This window comes from Ammodytes marinus (assembly GCF_949987685.1).
Source record: "Ammodytes marinus genome assembly, chromosome: 21".
In the NCBI taxonomy this organism is placed as follows: domain Eukaryota; kingdom Metazoa; phylum Chordata; class Actinopteri; order Uranoscopiformes; family Ammodytidae; genus Ammodytes; species Ammodytes marinus.
The window spans coordinates 17,805,122-17,830,413 of NC_137225.1; the positions used below are offsets into that span (position 1 = coordinate 17,805,122).

A 25,292-nucleotide genomic window follows, 5' to 3' on the forward strand; every position below is an offset into this window, starting at 1 on the left:
GGTGAGGTCTTGTTAATATTATCATGAAAGGGAAAAGTTTATAATGGGCAATGCTATGATGGAAACACAGAGACAGTGCCGAGCTTGTTCTCCACTGCGTTTGCTGCTCTGTTCTCCGTTTATTGAGCGGCCAAGCGCCATAAACGCTGCAGTGACATGCTGCTCTGCAACTCAACAAGTGGGACCCCAAATCTACACATAAGCACTCATTGGAAACATTGACACTTGCCACCCCCCACCAGATCCTAGTGCCTTCATCATGTCACTGGAAGCGGCCCCATTTCATTTTGGTAATTTCATTTTAGAGGATTTCTATTGCTCTTTAAGGTTGAACCCGGGGGCGATACAGAGTTTTGTTTGGCCCCCAGCCAAACAAAAGAGTGTTCCTGCTGTACGTCACCCAGAGAAGGGAGAAAGAAGGTTATAGTGTTGTGAGGAGGAATTGAGAGAAAATGGATAAAGAGATGTATTTTCTGAGCGGTCGTCCAAGGACATGCTTGGCTTTGGTTTCGCTGGCGTTGTGGAACAAGGTGATTAAAGCAGCGGGCGAGCTGTGGCAGCTGAGTCTCAACTGCTGCGATGATTGAATTGCTTGGAAATACTTGAATAGAAAGGGACAAAAAGAAAGATGGAGGAGACAGGGCTCTTTTCAGCCTCTGGACCAAATCACATTTCATCAAGATACTGGGCCTCATGATCCGATTGAAAGATGCTGTTTGGTGAAAATGGCCGTGCTGCTCCTATTATGAAATGCACAACTAAGCAGCACATATCGTTTCGGTTCCCTTTACAGAGGTTTTGATTTACGTCCCTGTGGTTTGCATGTGTTCTGATGGAAAATCACCGTGGTGGTCATTCAGATACTGTATACTGTATGTCAGTAAGTGGATCTGAAACTTTCACGGACAGGTGCTGTCAGCAATATTTCTTTTGTTTAATCTGATCTAAGGTTTTTCAATAGGGAACAAGCACGCACACTCACTTCCTCTATTTTCTGAAAAAGGACTTTTCACAAGTCCAAGATCCTCAAAACTTCAAGAGCTTGGACAAATTACGTAAATGATGCGTATACATTTCCTCATTTCCACTTTTAGTCTACAAATATTCTATATTATGTACTGTTGATATGATTTGAATCTTATGTAGCCTAAACCTGTATGTGAATGGATAGTGGTGGAATATAATTTTCATTTCATTTCATTTAACTTTTATTTATCCTCGAGAGACCAATTGAGGGGTGACCCTCATAAGAACCCTTTGTATAAGACAGACTGAGCCTGAGTCGCAGCAAACAAGTAATGAAGATGAATTCAGTTATTTATTCTATTGTATTTTTTCTTTGTCTTCCAACAGGTGCATTTCTAGCTCTTTCTTTCTATTTCCTGGCACTGCACCTTTAACTTAGGGTATAATCAAATCTTATTTGTTTCACCTGCAGGTCCCATAGTATGTCAAATGTAAAGAGGAAGTATAATGTTGACATGGAGACGGTCAGTCCACCTTGAGCCCCTTTTCTTTCTTGTTTGTCAATATATTTCTTCACATTTTAGCACAATTCAAAATATCCCGACTTAGCTATTAGCAATTCCTGTTTGCAATGTATTCATGGATGTACAGGCAGCTATCGCTAAATGACTTTGATGATGAATAATTTGATTATATTTTTCAATATTAATGTTATTTTTGGCTATTTTTTAAATATAATTACAGTTTTTTATTTCAGTTAGGCTGTCTAGTTTTTGCTTTTCCTCATTGTCTTTAAACAGCACCAGGTGTCAAATTTGCATAAACACTGAGACTTTACTGGCTCTGGCACAAAGCAGCAGCTCTCATTTTGTTTCAGAAAATAAACTACTCACCACTGCTGCACTTGTATTGGCAGCCAACACTCTGTGGAGATAATTGGGGGGATGACTTTGAGAGGCCAGTGAAGATAATCAAGCTAAGGACCAATTACTGTCAAAACTATGGCAGTAATTGCTCTTTATTGAACTGTTTCCATTTTGGGAGTCAGACTATTGCGCTGTGAGACATGTGGAGAATATATGTGCCCCTAGGTTTGGACTTAATAGACTTTATTACCTTTTTAACCAGGTTTCAACCCAAAAACATACAGTTTGCTTAAACTTTGAATGTTCAATATGCATGTACACCAGCCCAACATGATAAAACTGAGAAATTGAATTACAGAGAATAAGAAATACTAAAGTAGTTCAAGTACCTCAGATGTGTACTTAAGAGGGTAACTCTCTTTGACCTAAAGAGGGCGCCCTCACAGTTCAATCACCTGGCTGTACACTGTACAGCCTACAGGTTAGATGGATGGATGGATGGATGGATGGATGGATGGATGGATGGATGGATGGATGGATGGATGGATAGAGATAATCACAGTAAATAGGCTAACTAAAATCTTAGACTGGACTGGCCATATACAACTTCAACGTCTTCTCAATCCTAATGAAAACAAAGCCCTCTCTCTCTCTCTCTCTCTCTCTCTCTCTCTCTCTCTCTCTCTCTCTCTCTCTCTCAGGGTCGAGTCTATGATGTTGAACATCTTTTGTCAAACAGGAGGTTTACAGCGAAGTTCCTAAAGCATCTTTAATACCTACATCTTTCCACATCACTCACACTCATTCGATAACACAATTAATCTAAACGTCTCTCTCCCTGGGCAGCTGGGGAAGAAATGTCTGTGTGTTTTAGTCTTTAGTCTCGGGTGCCTCAGCACACACCGAGCATCAGACAGGAGAAGAAGGAGAACCATTGGCTCCGAGGAATTGATGAGGGAGGGAGCGCACAGTGTCTCTCTCTCTCTCTCTCTCTCTCTCTCTCTCCCTCTCCCTCTCTCTCTCTCTCTCTCCATCACACACACGCTGCACCTCCGGACAGCGGCACGAGACGAGGAGTGAGTCGGATTGGGATGAACATTAAAGGAAGACAACTTTTTTTCCTTGCTCTGCTGATATTATTTTTGGTTCATTTCCAAAGGTGGTGGAACTTGTAGGACGTGCACGGTTTTTGAATTTTTTGTTTGTTTGTGTTTTTTTTTTCTTTCTTATTTTCTCTCTCTCTTACTCCAGGAGCGCGCAGTGTGTGTGGCACACGCTGGAACAAAAACAGCTCGGTGCAGCGAGTGCAGCGCAGGCAGGTTTCCGTTTTTAAAAGCAGCAGGAGCGGCAGGAGAGTTACGGAGTCCTGCCCGGGGGGAAAGCGGTGCACTACAAATACGTGGAGACCTCTCTCTCTATAATACAAACAATAATAAACCGAACACAAGGTGATCTGGGAAGAAATCCTCTTGGATATGGCGCGTGTGAAGCCGCTCGACCTTCTCGTTGGAGTTGTTTTAGTTTTGCACTGCGTGGGGATTTGCAGAGCCGAGATCTCAGCCAGTGACGGTAAGAAAAACCAGCACCTTAAGCTTTTAACCAGACCTGCTGCTCAAAGTCCGTGTATTTGTGTTGTTGTTGCAGGATCTGCTTAAACATACAAGGAGAAAATGATTTATCCTGCTGCATGCACAACTGTCAGAAACAGGTGTGTGTATGTGTGTGTGTGTGTGTGTGTGAGAGAGAGAGAGAGAGAGAGAGAGAGAGAGAGAGAGAGAGAGAGAGAGAGAGAGAGAGAGAGAGAGAGAGAGAGAGAGAGAGAGAGAGAGAGAGAGAGAGATACAGTGTGTGGTTTGCCTTTGGGTAGGATTAGGAATGACTTTATTTTACGCTCAGAGTGCATCCTTTGTAGATGTACAAAACCTATGTTTATCATCTTATTAATGAAAGCAGATGTGCTGTGCCTGCAGGACAAAGACAACCTTCAAGGCTGTTTGTCTTTCATTATCTCCTATATAGGAATAATCTATGCAGAGGAGGTTGTCATGACCTACTAACTTCCTTTGTTGTTGTTTAGATCAAATACTTTCCTTTTTATGACTATTTTCAGAGGTAATACAAAGTTAGTTCATTGCCTTGATTTTTTCCATCACTCCAGGAATTAGGAAACCTCAAAATTGTCTCTGCAAAGTGTCTCTGTCTCATTTTATTGGTGACATTTCCCTCTCTTGTTATGACCTGGAACATCCTGTAAGGTCCTGCAACTTTTTACCACATCTGAGTTCAGTGACCTTTGCACAGTGCAGGTGCTTTGCTAGAGGATATGCTGGATACCTGCACGCCCTGTCCCTCTAGATGTCCTTGATTGTAAAGACACTGGAGGACCAGGTTTGCAGTTTGAACAATATACCTACTGTAAAGCCCCAGCGTGTGCACCTAAACTCCCATAATCTCAAATCTAGTCCTTCCCTTCCCTTACTGCACACTGCACACAACCACACACACAGACAGACACACACATACACACATACACACACACACACACACACACACACACACACACACACACACACACACACACACACACACACACACACACACACACACCATACACATACACAAACAGATACACATACGCAGACAAACACACACACACACACACACACACACACACACACACACAAGCCCTATGACAGACGGTGGAATAAAGTTGATGCCAACATCGGTTCGGTTCACACAGGCGAGCTCTTGTTTCCCAGGGCTTTTATTGCTGGCAGTGGATTTTCATCACGTATCAGATAGTGGTTAGAGAAATGTTCGGCTGCTGACAGTGGCTGTAAATTAAACCCGTGTGTGTGTGTGAGTGTGAGTGCAGACCTCAGGGTTACTGGAATGTATGGCTCTGTTTGGGAGATGCTATCGGGCCGCCCCGTGACTGTTCACGCACACGCGCATGCACACACTTTTAGGTTTCACACGGTTGTACTCTGCCTTATTTATGAATCCAATCAATCTGCTGTGTTGGTGCTCTGGCTCGTTTAACATCAGGGACCTAAGCAGAAACTATTATCTTCCTTTAGGCTACTTCTCAACCCGTAGCTTCATAGAGAAACTGAAGCTTTTTTAAGAGGTTGCAGACTCAAAAACACCAACAACAGGCATTTCCAATTTCTTTGCTCCCATCTTCATGCTCCTGCTGGATACATTTAGTATGTAGGACAGTATTTTTAGACATCTAGACGAGGTGCTCCCCTACAGTAGTCAAAGACTGCCCTCAACTCTTATGCTTCTGTATGCAGCAGCCCCTGTGCTTCCCTAAGATGGGCTTTTTATAAATAGAGCGCAGGTGGACTCCAATGGTGAGATCTAATGCACTATTCACTACCGGAAAAAGCTTACACAATCTCTTAGAAAGTGTCCAGCAGAGCCTGAGATGTGAAGGCCAGTGAGGCATTCAACATGTATCTTCTTGCTTTTAGTAGAGTGATGAGCTGTGGAGCACATCTGGGTGAAATTACACAACATCCTGTGAGCTCAGTTTAAAAAAAATAAAATTTAATAAGCTTTCAATCTGTGATGTTCACCCTCTGATTCTCTCTCCCGTCGGCACTTTCACAAAATTGGGGCTGATTCTGGGGGTTAATCCGCACTCCGAAGCTTCTCTGGCAGTGGAAAAAGAGATGTTCCACTAGAGTCCAGACTGGAATAGGTCTGCGACTTAGGGAGAGCGTGAGAGGGAAAGTATTGCCTCGTGTAATGATGTGGTCGGATTTTAAAAGGCTGCTGCCGAGGGCTGCTAATGTGCTAAGATTGTGGTTGTGTGCGGAATTCCATTTTGTTCGTGGATGCTGCTCGCTCGGAGTCCTGTTTCTCTGCAGGCTTTTCGAGAGGAGACTGGTGGAGGGTTAGTGGAGAGTTTTAACGTGGACGTCCCCAGCTCCAACACGCTGCTCCTCATCCATCATACTGCCAACCGCTGCCACCTCTGCAATGCAATCATACAACACACACAAACTCAGGGGCACATGAGAGATGCGAGGAAACATGCAGATCAACTTTCATGAGAAGTTTGTCAAGAGGTTTGGCTGGATCTCTTTCAACTATGTCATCTTGATAACCGCCTGATCCTCACTAACCCCACCCTGCTGTCGTATGGTGCGTGACACAAAACTTGGACAAGTGAACAACAATTGTGTGTAACGTTAAGTGCAGCAGCATGAATGCAGATAAAAACATAGCCATTTTTTCAACTGATGATTGCTTAATGATGAAGTTGAACTCGTATATCTTGCACCCTGTGTTGCATTTTACTCCTATCTCCTAAGGGGTTCTTCCCAGCAAAGAGCTAAATATGTTTCCCCTCGCACCTCAATAGACAATGATTCTAGATAAGACATTATCCACCAAACAAACAACCTAAAATGGTTTGTTAAGGGAGTTTCTTTGATGACACATGTTTTCATGTTGCTATCCTGTCTTTCTCATGACTGTGGGATGATTCCCGACATAGAAGAGAAGTTCCTTCACAGAATGGGAGGTCCTTCTCAGTCTACTTCAGCCAGAAGATTGTAAGCCTTCTTGGAATCTCTCCCTCCCTCCCTCCTTTCCCCGTCTCTCCCTCTTTCTGACATTGCACATTTTCGGGACAGACAGAATGAGCCAGCCTCTTTATTGGCCCTCTGAATGACCTGCTGAAAGGATCGTCCATGAATGGATGACGGGGGGTTGGGATGGTATTAAGGGACCGAAAGACAAGGAGGGGCGGTATCGGCGGCGGCAGCAGAAGCAGCGGTGGCGGAGGCTAGGGGTTTATGCGCAGCCCCACTGGGTCATGCCATACATCGCGGAGGCCGGGCTGTCCCCCTCACCCCATACCAGCATGCAACAGCAGCACCAGCCTCCTGCATTAGTCATGCCTGGCCCTGGTCGCTGAGCTCCCTGCCCCTTCTTACTGCGGGGAAGAAGAAACTCAGTCTGACGGCTTGAGCAGCACAGAGTTCAATAGGCTCAGGAGACAAAGAGGCGAAGAGGCCACTAGTTAATGAAACCCAGCGCAGTTAAGCTCCTCTTTAGCTCTTTTCCCTCATTGTCTTTCATGTGGTTCAAAAGCTTCTTCAATTCCAATTGTTATTGTCGTGCCCTGGAGTAATCACTCCTTGGCATTTTTCTGCTTGTGTGATTTTATGTAGTTCATCCAGAGTAAGCGAAAATTGCGGATCTTGCCTGTCAAGCGAGTTTGAAAAGGTCAGATGCAGGAGGAGTCTTGTGATGGTCGAAAGTGATAAAGATCTGAATGTCAGCGGTTCAGCTGGAGATGACAAGCATTTTCCACAAACCACAGATCCACAGATGATTGCATAAACCGCGAGTAGACCACAGCATCGTCCACATGCCGGGCTGTTATCTGCCGAGGGCCAGAGGAGATGTTAGATCATCGGCTGAGGAGTGAAATGAGCAAAATAGTTTTTATCTATGTGGGATGGGTTGCCATTCTTCTATTGCCTGGAGGGGTAAAGTGTGAGGAGATAACGAGGTGAGGGAGACGGGCTTGGAAAAACAGGCAATTCCCTGTCCTTGCTGACCAAAGATAAGAGTTACAGTAGCATAATAAGAACAATATTACCCTTTCAAGTATAGGGAGTGATGATAAACGGCATAGAGTACAGGAGGAGATTGTTCCCTTGGACACTAAATATCAAATATACCAAAAATTATGAATTTCAACTGCTGCAGGCTGACAAAGACATGGCAAAAGAAAGGATTCAAGGATCCATTTTAATAGAATATTGTACTGAAAGTAATGGAAGATTATGGTACGTTTGTCTGCTGTATTGAAGGGCCCCTCTCCTCAAACCAATACTAGCAAGTCAAATGAATACTGTCGGCGGTAGGGCTAAATAATTCATCAATTTCGAATACTGACTTGAAACAACGTGGCTAGCAAATTGCAACTCTCATGTCGATGGTTTATACAGAATCATGCCTTCCTGCTAGTGTACCAGTCACAGTAACCAATCAGAAGTGGTCCAAAGGGACTGTGTATACGCCCACCAACAACAAACAATTTAAACACAAGGAAAACGTTACATTCGTGGTGCGGAAAAATGTCCTGAAGCAACGTTGGACAATTTGAGGGACTATTCAAGGTTTGAATCAACAGATGTGCAACCACATAAGATATCGCTTCAAGCATATATTGTGGAACAGTCACAACATCACAAGGAAAAAACACTTATTTTTATCAGCATTTGAAAAAGTAGCAGCTATATACGGTCAAAATATCAAAACAAAGTATAGAAGCTATAACTCACCTAGTAAATAAACTAAGGTTTCAGTCATTTGCAACTCTCCTGCATGGAACGATCTCACAAAGGCATTGGAAGGTAACCAACATTTTAACGAACTACCTCCCTAAAAACAGTGTCTATTAACACCGTGACACAGAGAATATTGACCTGAAGCTTGACTTTGGAAAATCATATCGCAAATCAAATCTCTCAAAAGTCTGAAAAATCGCAATTAGATATTTTTCCTAAATCATTAAACCCTAGTTGGCTGGTTTGCCCCTTGAACGTTGGTGCAAATCAACACATCTTTAAAGTTTTTACTTATGATGCCAAATTCCCAAATCTGACATTAAGTTCCCCTCCTCTCCTTTATTTAGTGTCTTTTTTCTTCTTAAATTATGAAGCATTACATACTGTGAAATATGCCTTTAGGCTTCAGACTAATCCATCAAATAACAACACTCAATCCAGAAATGCAGACACCTGAATTATTGCTGACCATGTTTCTCCACCTTGGCGGATTTGGCTCATTACCCCTCTGTTGCCCTGAGAGGGGCTACATCCTGGCACCTTTGAGCTCAATACACATGCCTGGTATTTGACGAGAGTAAACCAAAGTTCACGGTATTGACTTTTATGAGTAACATAGCATAAAATGGCTGGCTTGTTGGAACTCAGCTGCGTCGCCTGTAACAAGGGTCATTGTTGGTGGAAACCTGTTAAAGCATCTCGAAGAAGTATTGATGTGAAATACAGATGGAATGATTTCACGCTGGATGCTCAGTAGACGTGTTGGAGATGAATGTTCTGAATGTGTTGCTTTATATTTTTTCAGGAAACAGGCAATGATTTATATTTTTAACCTACAATCATTTACAGAAAAAACTCCAGCAGGTGCCCAGACTGTAGCTGTCCACCATTACATAAACCAGCTTCTCAGTATGTGAATATAATGTTTGGTGCCGGTCACGTTTTCACACACCGCCTTCACCGAAATGATGAAAAGCATTCACACATTTGCTGAAGAAAGTTGAAAGAGTGGGCAGTCCAAAGGAGGGGAACAAAGTGTTTTTAGGCTATGCCTGGCTATCATGAAGTGGAGAGTTCCAGGCCATCCAGGCATGCTGACAGAAGATAAGGTGCCCGCTCGACTGAGGAGCCTGTCACCCCCACCCTGAAGCGGGCTTCATATCCTGAGCCCAGCAGGAGCGGCGGCTTGGCTTTGTCCCACAAAAGCAAGTGTCACTCACGGGGGTTACGGCATGCTGCTACATGCCTTTGCCTGCATGTGCAACTGTGTGTGAAAGTTTTCACTCTCACACTTTCTATCTTTTTGTTTGTCAGTTCCCATACAGGTTCTCAGCACCGTTGCTTTCTTGCTCCGAATCTTAACATTTGCTGTTTGGGCAGAGTTTCAAACATCAGTACTTTTTGTACCGGTAAGTCTTCAGTGCCAAAAGACTGAAACTTGGAAAGACTTTGTCAGATTCTTAGTTTTGTTTACTTATTCTCTCATCCGATATCAAGCTCTGGGGGAAAAACTTCAGAAGTCTGATTTTATTAAAAGGGAAAATGGCATGTACAGAGTTTCTTGCAAATTGAGTTATTGAATAAGGATTGTTTTGGTGTCCGTGCCAAAAGCGTAGTTTCTAGTATTTAATTTTGAATTTTTTAAATGACTGCCTGTCAAGCTTTGGCCTAACCAAAAACACAAGATGAGAAGAAGAGTGAAAGGTTGAGATTAAACTGTGTGTTTGTCAGCTGTTGCATGGGCTGCAATTGTTAGCATGTCTGGCTAACTAGCTTACTTTGGTTGCCAGCTAGAAATAAGCAGCTGTTGTTTTCTTTTTTTGTTTGAATTCAAGGACACATTGTTTTAAAGATTACCAAGAATTTGTTATCGGTATCGATTAAACTGCATGACAACAGTTTAGCTAACGGGGAGTAATAGCTTCACCTTGTGACTGATGTCTCCTTGTTAATTGAGGTAGACTGAGTGAGCAAAATACAAAACACAGTCATTTATTTCATTGGGTGAAAATCCATTACCCTGATCTCTAACCTTAGCCCTGTATTGATCTGTTTATAGGTCATGTATGTCATGTTAATAGCAGGCTCATTCGAAAAAAAGCGATCTATTCATGATTTATATCATGCTCCTCTAGATTAACCCTGGTGTAACATGTAGCTTGTGTCATGATTGGCCTGCTGCTGGCGTGCACACATTTGAGTATGTTCAAACTGTGTTTTGAACTGTGCCATGCCAAACCCCTCTCAGACATTGATGTGTTTTCCTTGCTGTAGGTCCAACAGCGCTGTCTTTGTTACGCTGCCTGGAAAATGTCTCCACATCGCTTGTCCAGAAGTTTGTTTTCCCCTACCAAACTCATCCTGACAAAAGAACAAGTATGCCCCAAAGCAACGGCTTTTCACAGCACAACACAGGCTGCTTTTGACAGGCCACAGCATTTTTGGGTGAAAATGAGACGATTTACAGCCACAAGTGTATTTCAGCACACGAAGGCTGGGAAGCGATTGGGACTGGGATGATTTCAGTTTGCTTAAATCTATATAGTGCAAATGTGTGGAACAAATCTTGAAGAGCTATATGCTTATTGGTGGTTTTAATTTAAATTGACCCAGATTTACAGGCGCTGCATCGTTGGGGAATTAAACGACGACGGCCGTCACTGAATGTGATGGAAGGAGAAGTCAACATTGTTCCGTGACTTGTTGTGGCTCATTCACTCCTCGACTAAGTCATCAATATTCAAGACACAGTTCTTGTAAAAACATCTGTGAGGGTTTCTCCTTCGGGAAGGGGGACTGCCAGAAATGGGAAGATCAAGGGGATCTTCCCAGAAGCAAGTAAAGGTTTCTGAAGGTCAGGGTGTTTCTCTGTTTGGAAACATACAGTTTGTCTTTTTCCAGTGTCTCCCAGCTGTCCCCCTCCTCCATGCCGGCACTGAGCTCATCCCGAAACTGTAAACAGGAGGCTAGTTGGCAGCTAATTCATAATCAGAGCTGCATTCTCAGCACATTTTCATCTCTGTACTGTTGTTTACCACTTATTTTTTTTCGTGTTAAAACTGTGATCAAACATGTAGGATCATACAAAATAGAGACAAACCACAACCACCTCCCCACCAAGAGATTCTGGTAAATGAGTTTTGGTTTGTGCCAGGTGTTCAGGTTTCTGTCTGCTGGCCAGGGCTTACTAGCTCAGGCTTTCTCTCAGAGCTCAGAGCACAGCCAGCAACAAAGGATTGCTTTGAGTCTCTGGGGCGATGAATTGCAAGGTGTAACAGCACCTTTCGTGCATGCTTGTGTGTGTGTGTGTGTGTGTGTCTTTGGTGCTGTATGGGAGCGACAGAGAAAGTGGGAAGATTTGCCCAGGTAACTAGAGCTTCTCTGGTCTCAATCCAGCGGTATTCGTCCGGCACAAACTATGGGAGTTGACTGTTTATTCTTGTGCAGTCTGGCAAGAACAAGCATCCTGATATCAGGCAATGTCTGGGTGTGGTGAAGTGTACCTACGTTATGATCCATAAGGTAACAACACATCACATTTAATAGGCACAATAGATCATAGTCAAAGTGTGGTTTTGGCTTCGTGAGCAGTAAATTGGCCGCTCTGCAAGCCTTAGCCTGAGTGCATGCGGCATCTCTGTTGAATACAGGTATTTGGTAGAACAATGCATGCATTTTAATTTTTTCTTTCTTTCCCCTTTCTGTCCTGTTGGCTGGAACTGGTGTGAGGGGGAGAAACTGGTTGCTCATCCAGCCGAGTATAGCAGCCACTTTCTTAATCCAGGGAGGGGGCGGCTCTGAGTAATATCCTCCCTTGGTAGGTCTTTTGTCTTGTCTCCCAACATGCAGCATTTTCTCACTGCAAATGAATGCTCTTCAGACCTGGGATCATCCTGCTGAAATACTCTGTCATCTCTCCGGGGCTGTTGAGCTGTGTTAAGAATGTAACACTATATTTCTAGCAGCAAGGTTTAGTATTAAAATGGTCACTTACATAAATTTTAGGCAGCTAATAATGTCCTGTCAGATGAATGTGATTAATGGTGATTGTAATTCTGAGTGTTTGTGCTCTTTAAAAGGTGTTTATTCGAGAGCTCTTTTGTCAGCTGGTGAGAGGAGCCCTAACATCGTAAAGTGCTTAATTGACTCCCATTTAGAGGCCTTTGTGTCCCGTGCCCCAGAATGCTCTAATTAGACGGCCAGTAAATTAGTGTGCGCAGATTAAATATGAATATGTTATTCATATCATTGCACAGAGGTAATAAATGTGCCCTTCTCTCAAACAGGTGGGAGTGAATGATAAGGGAACAATAAAAGTAAAAGCTGGAAATCAGTATGAGTGTCAGGCGGAAAGGGATTTGTAACTGATAGATGTAACAGCGTCATAAAAGTACGGTGGCCCTTTGGTGCAAAACACATTACAATAAAAAACAAAGCAGAAAACCAATAAAAAAAACAGAAGTACATTAAATTAGAAAACTACATTCTAAAAATCACAAGTTTATTAGAATTCTATTGTGTTTTAAATTGTGTTTTGACCGATGTTTATGTGTTTTGCACCTCAGAGCCACCATATAAAGGAAAAATAAATAACCGTTTTTCAGAATATCTATCCTCATTTTGGTGATATTGTTCAACGCAGAGACAGTGTTGAGGGGCAGTACACCATTACACTGATGTACTGCTGCCAGCAAAAGCTGATATGTGTCTCGGACTAAAGAGGTCCAGCTATTGATTGATCATCTGGCCGGCTCCCCATTTACCCACAGGTGTCTGTTATCACTTACGCTGAAAGTGATCAGGGTGCCAACGCACTGTGCCTCATCGCACTTTGGCCATGCTCGTTGCCAATCCAGCTTCATCTTAACTTATTTATTTAAATCATATACTGTATATAGTAGTGAAGTTTCGGGTTGTGCAGTACAATGTTGTCATAGTCATTACTGGTGCTATGTTGTTGCAATCCCATCAATACAACCGTAAATCAATTATAGCCTAATTCTTAAAAAATACGGCATTTCCTTTTTGGTCATATCGGCCACCCCTGTGGATATAATTTGACATTTGCGATGCAATAATTTTTTTTCTCTGTTTGGTTTTTGGCCTGATAAAATGAAAGACCTTTCCAACACATATTGAACGGGGGTCAAATATGAAATGCCCGCTCTCCAGAGTGCTGCCAAACCAGTGATGTATGCCCTGAAAATCCCATCTATCGACAAGGAGCCAAAATTGAAAAAATAAAGCTGACGATATGAATATAAATTAGTTATTTCACTCCCTGTACTTACCACAAGCCTGCCCCAAATGGGCAGTTTTCTTTTGAGGGCACCTACCCTTCACTCATTCTTTCAATAATCTATCATCTCCCTGCTGCCAATTGGGCTTTGTGACATAATGTGATTTTAAATAGGTCATTTAAAGTCACATTGCCTTTTTCTTCTTAAGTGGTATTAAACATCCTTCTGACAGTTGTTCTGTTTAGAGTAAAGCTAAAGTCCACTACATTTAGAGATGTTCCATGATGTTTTGCCTGATGCTAATTAGGGATTAGACATTCAGCATGCCAACCCTAAATTAATATTTTTTTTCAAAGTATCATTTAAAGTGACATTTCCTCTATTGAAGACTACAAAAACAATAGACAACCATATACAAAAAATCTGTAGTGAATTCATGATGGGGGGAATTAACCAAAGTTGTCAAAGCCAGCATTATCCTGATCTTATATGTTCACTGTCAAATTATTGTTTTTTCTCAATGGTTCAAGGCATCAGCTCAGATCAGAGGAGATCAGATCTTACGCTGAGCCATTTTTTTTTTTTGCACATCATCTCTGCAAATAATTAAGATTGAGCAGATGAATTTGAGGGTGCGTGGAAAGGTCAGGCTCATAGCTGTCCCTCTCTGTATGCATATCTCTGCGTACAGTCTTTGAACGGGCACATTTGTGTGTACCTTCTTCTGTTTAAGGTTATTTTATTTATTTTTTATCCTCATTTCTCTTCATGCCCCAGTTTATTTTTTGGAAACGTCTGAGCGCTGTTAAAAATGACAGGTCTTAAGAGTCTGTATCATCCATCATATGAGTTCATTTGAGTGGCCTGTCCTTCACGCCTGAATGCTTGATGGAGAGTCAGGAAATCAATACCTTGCTGATAACATTTAGTTGGCACCTGAGGAAAGAAGCTATTAATCTATATTACACCAGAAATCCCATCAGGTGACCATGACACCATTGTCACAGCCAAACAAAACATTACTCTTTGTCACTGGACTAAAGGTTTTTGGCAGTATTTTGACTTTAATTTAGTGATAAAAGCAGGACCTTGGAGGTAAAAAGTGTGAATGCATGTGCACACCTTACAACCATATCAATATGCCGCTATAACAGCCTTCAACTGCGGAGGTTTTGGGAAGACTTTCAGCATTTTGGACCCCAATTGATTCACTCCTCATTTATGGATGCAACTAATCATTTTCTTAGTCTGGAAGGTCCAGTTTATCCCAAAGGTGTTGGACCGGGTCGAGGTCAAGAAGTCTAAAGTTCTAAAACACAAAACTGGAAAAAACTATTTATTTTTATGGCTCTTGTATTATGCAAGGGGGAATGGTCAAGTTGACCTCACTGTTGTCTAAAAGATCATTGTATGCTTCAACTATAATATTTCCCTTGAAGGAATGGTTTGACATTTGTTAAGTGTATGCTAATTTGCTTTATTGTTGAGAGTTGAGATGGGAAGATGTGGGCTTATCCATGCGCCCACTGTTTGATGCAAAACTAAGCTACCTATAGCTTAACTAAACACCTCCTGGCTGGATAATATCCACAGTATTGTGATTGTTTGGAGGCTAAAGAAAGATTGCTCTCATTAAATATAGATGATGAGTCAGAGAGTTGGAGAGAAAAAAGAGAGTGATACGGGGCAGGCAGTCAGTATGATAGCATGTCACTGCTTTGGACCGTTGACCTTTCACTTGTGGCAAGAAAAGACCTCAATCCGACTCCCGTTGGCTAAATGTGTCTCTCTGCCTGGACATGAGGGAGGCAAACACATTAACACTGTGGTGTTCGCCTGTGGCCAAATAAAGTGCTTGCCAGCAGACCTCAGACAAATACAAATGTAAATACTGGACTTGCAGGCACTGGGAAAGTTTCCTAATCAATGAGCAAATACATGACTGAATGGGCACATAACCCTTCAACTTTATAGTGCAGACAGGTTGACATTTACTGCACTGCAGTAAAGATCCTAGACTTTCAGCCATGACTGGAAAAGTGGTCCCAGAGCACACTAATTGATTTCAAGATAAATCACAGAAACTCTAGGGGAAAGCTTGTTCAAGAATGAACCATTGTAAAAACTATAAGTATGCCCATTGTGTAATTACATGGTTTCAAAAGCTGGAGTGCTTAAAGGCTTCAAATTACTTTGAGTGTCTTATCAGAAAAAAGTGACAAACGGAGCAAATGATTACATATGTGCTGCATGTGTGTTTGCGTGTAGAATGAAATGCCCCATCCTTCTATTGTCACTTAATGATTGGCAGTTTCAGTTAAGTATTTTCTCATTTTTCATCCAGCGATAAGTCTTTCATTACAGCCAAATAAGACTAAGGAGAGAATAGCTTTGGGCCGCTTCTAGGGTTGTTAAGGTCAGTGAAGCCTCATGAAACTTGTCATTATTCCGAGTAGAAGCACTCTCTATCCCTCCCATCCTCTCTCTTTCTCTCTTTCTCTCTTTCATTCTCCACGGGCTTACAGTATGTTTGGATTCAACTCTTTGACCCCATAAACTTCAAGGTGTAAATAAGTCCTTTAGTGGGGAAAAAATTACATAGCCTACAGGTAACACATAAAACTTTATGGCTCTGCTTTATCAGGAGAGATACTGTACATTTGACGTTATGATGAGTACATACTTTCCCCTCTGCCCTCTCTCAGCTGTTTTAGGTAAAACAGCTGTCGGCTGCACCCAAAAACAACGCTGTGAGAGCCATGAGAGTCAACCCAAACAAGTGAAGTTGTTGACCAGAAAACAAAACACGTACAGCTTTGTGTGATAATTATCTGTGGCTTCATCTCTATGGCCGACCCCTTCTTCATCAGATGCATTATTAACCCTAAAATATTACAAATACAGACTCCCACAAGCTGAAAATGTGCCAACTGCATTGATGTTGTTGTTGACATAATCTATATGGTTAACCACAGTTTCTGTTGCGATGGTCCGATGGTAGGTTCAATATTGGATTCAGTTTCCAGTCAATAAAAAAATATAACTTGAGCTAAAACTTTCCTTTGCATGCTTTCATGATGTCTGAGCATGCTGCAGCCTTTCATTTCGTATCTCAGTCTAACACACACACACACACACACACACACACACACACACACACACACACACACACACACACACACACACACACACACACACACACACACACACATGCCGGCAGGTAAATCACTTCCTCTGGCCTGGGTGATTTTGCTGCATCACCCCAGTTGTTTGTGTCCTGTGGCAGATTTGCAGTGACAGCCCACTGCCGAGACATGACGGGCAACACATCCGGCTTGATGTGGGGCTACAATCACGTTGACAGGAAGATAATGAGAGGGCCCGTCTCCCTGACACTTTGGCCTTCCCCACTCGGTGCCGGTGCTGACATGGATTACAGAGTGATTGACGGGGATAATTTGACCCTGTCTGTCAGCGCAGGCTCTCTTTATGGGGCGGCACTATTACGAGGAACCCCGATTGTCTCGGCGGTCACATGTTAGCAGCTCAAATTGTAGATGTACTTAATCCGTCAAAATGTGTGTGTGTGTATGTGCGACAGTTGAAACTGGGAGGTTTCTCATACTTTCTCTTGTAGGTTCAGCATTGTTGCTTCAAGATGAGGCTTTCTGGAATGTCTCAGATATTGGAACAGTCTTTCTGGTCGACAAGCTTTCCTCCCGTCAGCTGTTTCTGTCCCAGTTAAAATTCACAGGGAAGGAGCCATGGGAATACCATGTGGGACCAACCCATCTGTCTTAGAGGGAACGAACAGGTTTGGCTTTGTCAAGAGGACAATGAACAGAGGAGGAAGAGATGGAGAGGGGTAGGAGGGGGAGTGTGAGGGTATAGGCAATGGAGGAAACTACACCAGGGTCTGATCTCAAGGACTTTGGGATCGAACAGCTGGAGAGACACCAGCTTCCCTTCAGCCACCATGCAGATTTACAAGTTGTGAGCCAGGAAAAAGGCAGATGCAGCAAAGTAACCCACTGTGAAATAACTTGTTTAATCGCTTCAACTTTTAAAAGGTCACCCATGGAGAAGATATAGGCTCTAAATGTTGCATTACAGGGATTGTGGAGAGTGTTGGAGAGGCCAAAGATCCGACTCAAGCTTCCAATCACGGTCTTGTTAGCAGAGTGAGCCTGCTACTGTTTTTCCACGTGTCAGCAATGTTCCATCACCTCCTTGACCTTAATGCGATTTCGGATTTCTCTGTCTCTTGTAGCTTCTCACGCTAGCTTCCACTCGAACAGCCCATGAGGGTTTGTTTTGTGCAGACGTCTTGTTTTTTTCCAGCACTATTTCTTTTCCACTACTCCTCCTTACCTCTCCTGCAGATGTGAAGGCTCTTGTTAGTCACTTAACATCCTTTCTTGAGCTCTGAATAGCTTCAGCTACGGTGGCCAGGAAAGTGTTGATTTATTTTCTATTGAATAGCACTGACACTCAAGGTGTTTCATTATAAATTAGGTGGGCTCGCACAGGTTTTTTGAAAGGGTGGCATCTTGCCCAAATTATAAATAAATAAATGTGAGTTCAAGCCCTGTGGACGTCTAGCATCTCTCTTGCTGGAGTGTCATTGAAAGTTCCATTCCAGCTCTAAAACTGCTGCTTTGACCTCTGCCCTGAGGGAAAGTGGGAATATTAAATCATTTCCCTCTATGTCAGTCCCTCCAGGATCTCACAGTGTTTTATTGTGGCCCAAAATAACTGAATGTGCTAATGGAACACTTTGCCGCGGCCTATTATACCTTGGTCCAGACTGAAGTATCTCAACAACAATTTGATTGATTCCCATAATATTTCACATGGACCATCTTACTTTGGTGATCTCCTGTCTTTTGCCCTAGTGCCACCAGTTAATTGACATTTATGTAAAAAAATAATTATACTTACAATTGTTGGTGCTCACAGGTTAAATCTTTTTCTAAAGCGCCATCATCAGCTCAAAATCTCACTTGGTACAATACTTTGGTTAATGACGACCTATCTGATAAACTAATGACATTCCAATCAGCCTTGGCAGTGGTTTGTGTTTAGTGCTAAAAAGTAAGTGATAGCATGCTAAAACGCTAAGCAAAGATGGTGAATATTACAGGTATATTTTCTAAACATAACCAGGCGAGCATGCTAATAATTGCATTAAGCTCAATATGCTCCCTAGTATGGCTGTAAAGTCTTAAAGTTGTGTTGCATTGTAACAGTGCAACAGTAATTGGTACAATAGTGGAAATATTGGTTGACTTTGCATGGGTTCTTATGATTGCACAATAAGGGACTGATCTGTGAGTCAGTGTAGCATTGCAGTGAAAATCCTTTTTGGGTTATGTTTTGTAGGAAGGAACTGTTTGAAATTATTGGTGTTTTAGCAATTTGTGGAAAATCAATCATAGAGATTGCTAATAAAAAAAAGTGTATTAGCCTCATCCTTTTAATGAGCCCGAGCCTCTTCAATGCTAGACAACTTGAATGTGTTGACAGTGCAGATTATAAATTATTTTGGTGCCGATTGTCTGCATTTTCCTTAACATATTATTGTATGAACTTTCCAATGCGTTTTTGCTTCTTGTTCAGTCTTTTGCAGAATCCTTGTATTCTTGTGTGTTCCTTAGTCTGGATTTCCAATAATTGGTGTGAAATAACTGATTCCCAATTGTCCTCAGTGTAAGCTTCAACACCGAAGATTGGAGACAAAGAGTAGATGACCTGAGTGTAGTGCAGTACAAGCTTGTTAGTCAAGGTCATTTTCTCCACTTGACAAGACCTGCCGCAGAGCTGTCTCCGACATGTTTCTGCAGGTTTGTGTCTGGGCGGTGACCCAGTTCCTCATCTAACAGGGTCATAAAACACAGCAGCGCACGACCATACTGTCTTTATGGACTCTGTGAAAGAGCCAGGGGCGTCATTATGCTGCTTCTCACAGAGCCGGTCACATGCTGCAGGTCTCCAGGATATATGCCTAGCCTCTTTGTCTGCACATCTTGTGGCCTATAGAGAATAAGTTGTGGAAACGCTCTCATCCCAAACAAATCAGTAAATCCATGATTTTGTGTGGCTGCATTCCCACTGCGGGTTTGTTAGATTGGCTTTGCCTTTGTGTTTGATCAAACCTGGTTTAACAGATGAAGCTGCATTCACTGAAACCTTACATTTTTCTCTGAGTTGTACTCCTTAGAAACTGAAGTACTTGTCATGCATTTTCCCATTTTGATCAATGTTATTTAATTCAAGTTTGGAAGCTCATTCAGAGTGTGATAGAAAATCCTTTAGAGAAATAGCTATAATCTCGTTATCTGCCAAATATTGTGGCCGCATTTGGAGCCGGACCAAAGACAATTCTTGTTGATCTATCGTCTCCCTGCCAGCCAGTAATGGTATGCTAATGCTGTAATTATTTTCCCTGTCAAGCATCAAACTTTTTCTTCTGTTTCCAAGGACAGAGTTACACTTGAGACGTCTGAGAAACAGATGAAGGATTGCTACAATCGCTGCCCAAACGGCAGTCGTTACCTCATCATTGGCTCTTGACAATTTTGAACTGCTCACTTTCAAGACTCGCCAACTATTTAAGAAAAGATGAATGGTAGCATCATAATTCTACTTCTCTTTCTGGTCGACTGCCTCCCTGTGTGTCTCAGCGTAATAGAGCCTTTGTTTTCTGCCCGTAAAGCCCCCCCACAGCTCTGTCTCCTTTTGGTGAAATGAGACAGGTTAAGTTAGAGAGTTGAGAGTACAGTGTCTGCTGCAGCTCAGAGTTACATAGTGGCAGTGTTCAACCACACTCAGGGCCTTTCCCACCCCCTGCACTGTGGCTCTGACAGCTTCCAGTTGCTGTTTCCCTACCCCATCATCATAACCTACAAGTTGGCAAGTTGTTGTTGCAGGCAAACCCCCCATTTTTGAACAGCTTTTGACTTTGCATTATTTTTGTACCTGCTTTTTGCTCCTATATTGACACATTATCATCGGAAAACATTACATACGGGACGAGAGAGTATGCTTCCTCACCTGTTCCCGAGTCGAGCAATACACAGTACATCTTTATCTGATGTAAGAAAAAAGTCTGAAAAAAGTCAGGCAGATTTTCATGTTTTATTCGTATGTCATGTGTGTGAATATATCCTCTGTACAGCAACTGTCTGTTGTTATTTCACTGTACAATTCTGAAGTACACTTTTGAGGTATTCTTTAAATTAGTATTTCATTCTTCAGTTGTTGTATGGTTATTTAACAGCTGTATCTACTAGTTTAAAGGTTAAGATTTCATTAAAACAAAAACATGAAAAGTTTATAGAATACAACGCATAATGTAAATCCATGGTTTCAAATATATTTTGCTTGTGTCCCTTTTAGGGTCTATCTAGGGCCCCCTGTTTCATTTCAGACATCTATGAGTTTTTCTTCCCTAAAAACTTCTCACATGGTTTCATTTATATAAAACTGGTAATAAATATCCTGTTTTTCACAAAAATATAATTGAACTTGTAAGACTTATGTCCTTTAAATCAACCGATCTCCGACAGCATATTAATATATTATGTTTGGGACTTTTTCGCCTAAGTAAAGGATCGGAATATCTCTTCCACCAGAGGAGTGTAAAAGCATGAGTGCGCCTATCTTTCCTTTCCTTCTTGTGGCTGCTTGGCAAAGCCAGCCAAGGCTTTGTCGGTGATGTGTGGGCCCCTAAGTTTGATCAGTGAAGCCCTTAGGAGAGGCAAAACATGGGGCCCAGTGCAGATGGCATGGCGCCCAGAAGCATGGCATGAGGAGAGAGGGGGGGCTCAGGCCTACTTGTCACACTTGAAATTCTCAAAACAGGCAGATTTTCAAAGCCAGAGTGGTTTTGGGGCTTAGCTTTCCTATAAAATGTTAAAATTTTGCAACTATACTGCAACCTTTGTTCAGTGCAGTCTTCAACAAATACTATGGTATTTTATTTTATCATCGAGATGGTTTTAAGAATACATATTTCAAGTGTTTGCAAACCTTAAAGTCTTGTGACAGGTGCAAAGAACCATTTTGGGAATACAATATTTTCTGTTTTTCTGACTAACAAAACCTTTTATACTTCAGTTCATGTACAGATTAAACAAATTGGTGGCACATTAATATTTAGTGTACATGAAAGTGGTACCAATCTTCTCATTTAACTCTCAGCAAATACATGATTAGATGTATTTCCCAAAATGTTAAACTTTTACTTTAACTGAGATGGGACCAGAAGGTTTAACGAAAAATGTTCAAGGACAGAAACTTAATCACAAGCAAAGGAAGCTGTGTGTAGCTAATACACATCACAAGGGAAGAAGCAATGTTTCATACTTATTATTGGAATACCATGGTATGCAGTAGCACCTCTTACACAAACAAATTTGTTTTACCTCCCTGGACTCGAGGGTCTCATCCCACTCTTTCAAACAAGCCTACAGTTTGATGTTTTTCACTATATCAAGTAAAGCTTAGGGCTCAAATAAGTGCGAATATGAATGTCTCACTGACTGATTAGGAGACTCTTTCCCTGACTTCGAGCCAAAACAAAGGCAGCGTTAGTTACTAGTTCTCCCCCCTGGGAAAATAAGGATTTGTAAGGGTGGGTTGAGACTGCCAAGGTGCATCCATCTCTCTAACCAAATAACAACCCAAACACTCCTCCACCTCCTCCCTCTTTCATCAACACCTCAGGAGCAGCAAACTAATTCTCATCCACACTGACTACCTTTGAAGAAAACAGCAAGGGACAAACAAGTAAAAGAAGAGAAAGTCGGATTTCAGAAGTGTATCTCATTTGCATTCAAATCCAGTGTCTCCAGGGCTGTTTGTCAGAGGGCACTGAACTGTCTGATTCTATTAGAGACTCTAGTGCAGCCACGCTCAGCTGTACAAGACAAATGGTGCCATCACTCCTGACGTGAGCAATTACTCCCTTGTCCTCCGCAGGGGTCACAAATATTTTTGGGTCGGATCAATAGGCGTGTTTGAGGGATCGATGGTGCAAACCACAGGCAGACACAGGAACATGGTGGCTAATACCAGCCTTCATTAACGCAGAGTGGCTTTTGTGCCGTGAACAGGCACGTCGGCACACGCTGCAGTGTAAAAGAACTGTGTCAACATGCAGATTACATCAGCTAAAAAGGGAGGCTGTCCAGTGAGTGTTTGAGCCAGTGGGTGAAAATGCGAGCACTGGCATGCAACTTCACCTCACCTGGGACTCTAAACATATTTCAGACCGAACATGACGGATAGCATCCAAATTTCCCAAAAACGAAAAATCAGCCAATGAGTTGTAATTTGAAGTTGAATATATCAGGATATTATAATTTTTTTGAGATTGGGGCATCTTATATGCTTTATTGATAGTGCAGAGAGACAGAGATACAACGTGGCAGAGGGGAATGACATGCAGAGTCACGGGTCATATTCAAACCGGGTCTGCTGTGAAGAGGACTGAGCCTCAGAGGTTTGTGTAGGAGGATTTTGTAACCTTGTTACCAGGCTAGCTGTTTGACCCAGTTTTTAGTCTTTATGTTAAGCTAAGGTAACCATCTCCCGGCTAATACATTTGTCCTATGATTCAGATCAGCACTGTCAAGATGGTTTGATTTATTTTGCCCTCCCCACCCCCCAGAGTCAGAATCAGTTTTTATTTATGAACACTCGTAACCGTTAACAACCTGCACATACAGTACAACCCAGTGCAGCACCGACACAACTGTCCAGAGCTGTGGAAGCGATACACCAAAATGATCTGCTCTCTCTTTTTCACCATTTTATCTCAAGCCTGTGCGACCTTACAAATAAAGCTCATCTCCCACTTTACAACAGGATCTTTCCGCCTCTGTTTATGTCTTTTCCCAATTATAGAACTCCTGAAAAACTGCTGAATTTAACGGAATATTCAGTGCCTTCTACCTCCAGGACAGCCCAACATTGAGAAAATCATCTAAGATGTAATAGCTGAGCTGTTTATTAGATTGTTGAAGTCTGCTGAACATTTTTCCTGCAGTCACCCGTGTCATGTCAGGCACCACTTAAATGCCCTGGATAAAAGTGCAAAGACTAAAATAAATGAGAAATCTGATGAATTGTGTGTTTAGCGAATTTAAGTCACCTCCAAAAAAGCGCTATATAAAACCTATCAATTATCAGTATTATCATTAATCAAGCATACATACTTTGACAAGTAGAGAAACCTTTTGTGCTTGTCTCGTCAGAGAAGATAAAGCAGAGCTCAGCTGGAATGTTTTCTCTGCCTAAAGAGAGGTAAACAGGAAAATCTGTTTATTGGATTGGCAGTGTAAATATTTGGCAGTGTTCATTGATTGAATGGAACTGTAAGAGATACACTTTCCTACCAACACAATCCTCTCCGTGATGGGATTTTTTCGAAAAAGGCAATGGGCCATCTGCTCGGTGACATGCTGCTCCTTAGGTCTCAGGAGGGTGTGCTGTAAACAATATTTAATATTGACTTCTTTTTGAGTGGCTGGAGTCTCTATTGCAGAATTGGAAGAGATTAAAAGCAATTACGGACTCTGTGTGACTTGGATGTGGCCCACAATTTGTCATCAGATATAAGAAATGGTTTGGCAGCCATAATCCTGGGGTGTGGTCCTCTCTTTACAGCAGAAAATATGATATATTTCTCACTGTGCTTTTTGGATGCTGTAGATTTTTTTGGTATATTATTATTTATTTATTTTTGCTGGTTGGTGTCTGGAGGCTGTAGGTGGGAAGATGTGGGATTTGGAGACGTTTGGAAGGAGGCATATGTTATTTTCAAACATCTTTTTATGCAGAGCATTTTAAAGTATTCGTTACATTTGTTTATATCGGCTGACTTTACTGACTGGAAATGATCCAGATCTTGGAGAAAAACATGTGTAATGCACATTTTTATTTTTTTGTTTCCGTATTACTCACATGTGCTGTATTCGAAAGCAAATTAATTTGATTATGAGGAATTTCATAAGTGTATGAGGGCTGCTTTTAGTGCTGTAAAATTAGCTAACGACCACAGTATGTGTTGTTGGTGGATTCTGTCATGATTGATTAGACACCGCCCTGAGAAAGGAGGATGCTTTACTGACTAAACACTTGAAGATTGATATCAGCAATTTAACTTGGAATAAAAAGTGAGGCCTTATGGATACTAGATCTGGGAGATGATAGTCTCGCAAAGCCAGACCAAACTACAGCACGTAGTATGAGGGAGATGATAGCATTCCATACATGATTTTTTTCTTTGCTTTCTTTTTTAGTTTTGTTAAAAACAAAACATGACAGTTTTGATAAGCCTTTAAATTGGATATTGGAGAGATGTAACTTCACACAGTTATTTCAAGGTTCAGTCATTCAACATAGCTATTGTGTCTGTGATCCATGGGATTTTCGTCTGCCCCTTTTGGGAAATGAGATGTCCATTGGGCTGGGACGTAAACCTGTCTGTGTGTTTACTGAGCTCAACTTGGAGAACATTGGAGAGTGGAGAGGTTTGTCAGGTTGGAGGGGAGAGGGGCTTGTGATGCTGATGGATTAGCAGGAAGAATGAGGCCCCCCCTCTGGCCTCGGCTATAGCCCTGGGCCCTAGGAAAATATATGCAGTTAATACACTCACATTCACCCCCAGTCAGTCAATCAATCTCCTCATGTAGGACACACATGAAAGGTGAGCAAGCTGCAGACACATACATGTACACCTACACTACACACACTAAGGACAAGCCTGTCGACACTACAGGAAATCAATCTTCGATGTAAGCGCCGGCGCTGCCTGCCATGGGCAAACTATTTCTTACACCTACACACCGTCTGTCTCTGAGTCACCTCTAGGGTCCATTGCTTTTAGAGTAACAGAA

General features: G+C 42.1%; 1 protein-coding gene across 2 annotated transcripts in view; it reads left to right on the forward strand.

The window, feature by feature from the left end:
• The first annotated feature begins 2,911 nt into the window (after window positions 1-2,911).
• Window positions 2,912-25,292, forward strand: part of plxdc2b (plexin domain containing 2b) — a 76,333-nt gene continuing 53,952 nt past the window's right edge. The window contains exons 1-2 of one of the 2 annotated variants that reach the window (XM_080049850.1): window positions 2,913-2,991; window positions 3,084-3,401. In XM_080049850.1, the coding sequence (XP_079905976.1) occupies window positions 3,308-3,401 (94 nt within the window). In that variant the 5' untranslated portion in view covers window positions 2,913-2,991; window positions 3,084-3,307. Of the gene's footprint in view, window positions 3,402-25,292 lie in introns of both variants that reach the window. The other variant, XM_080049849.1, reaches the window with a different exon arrangement.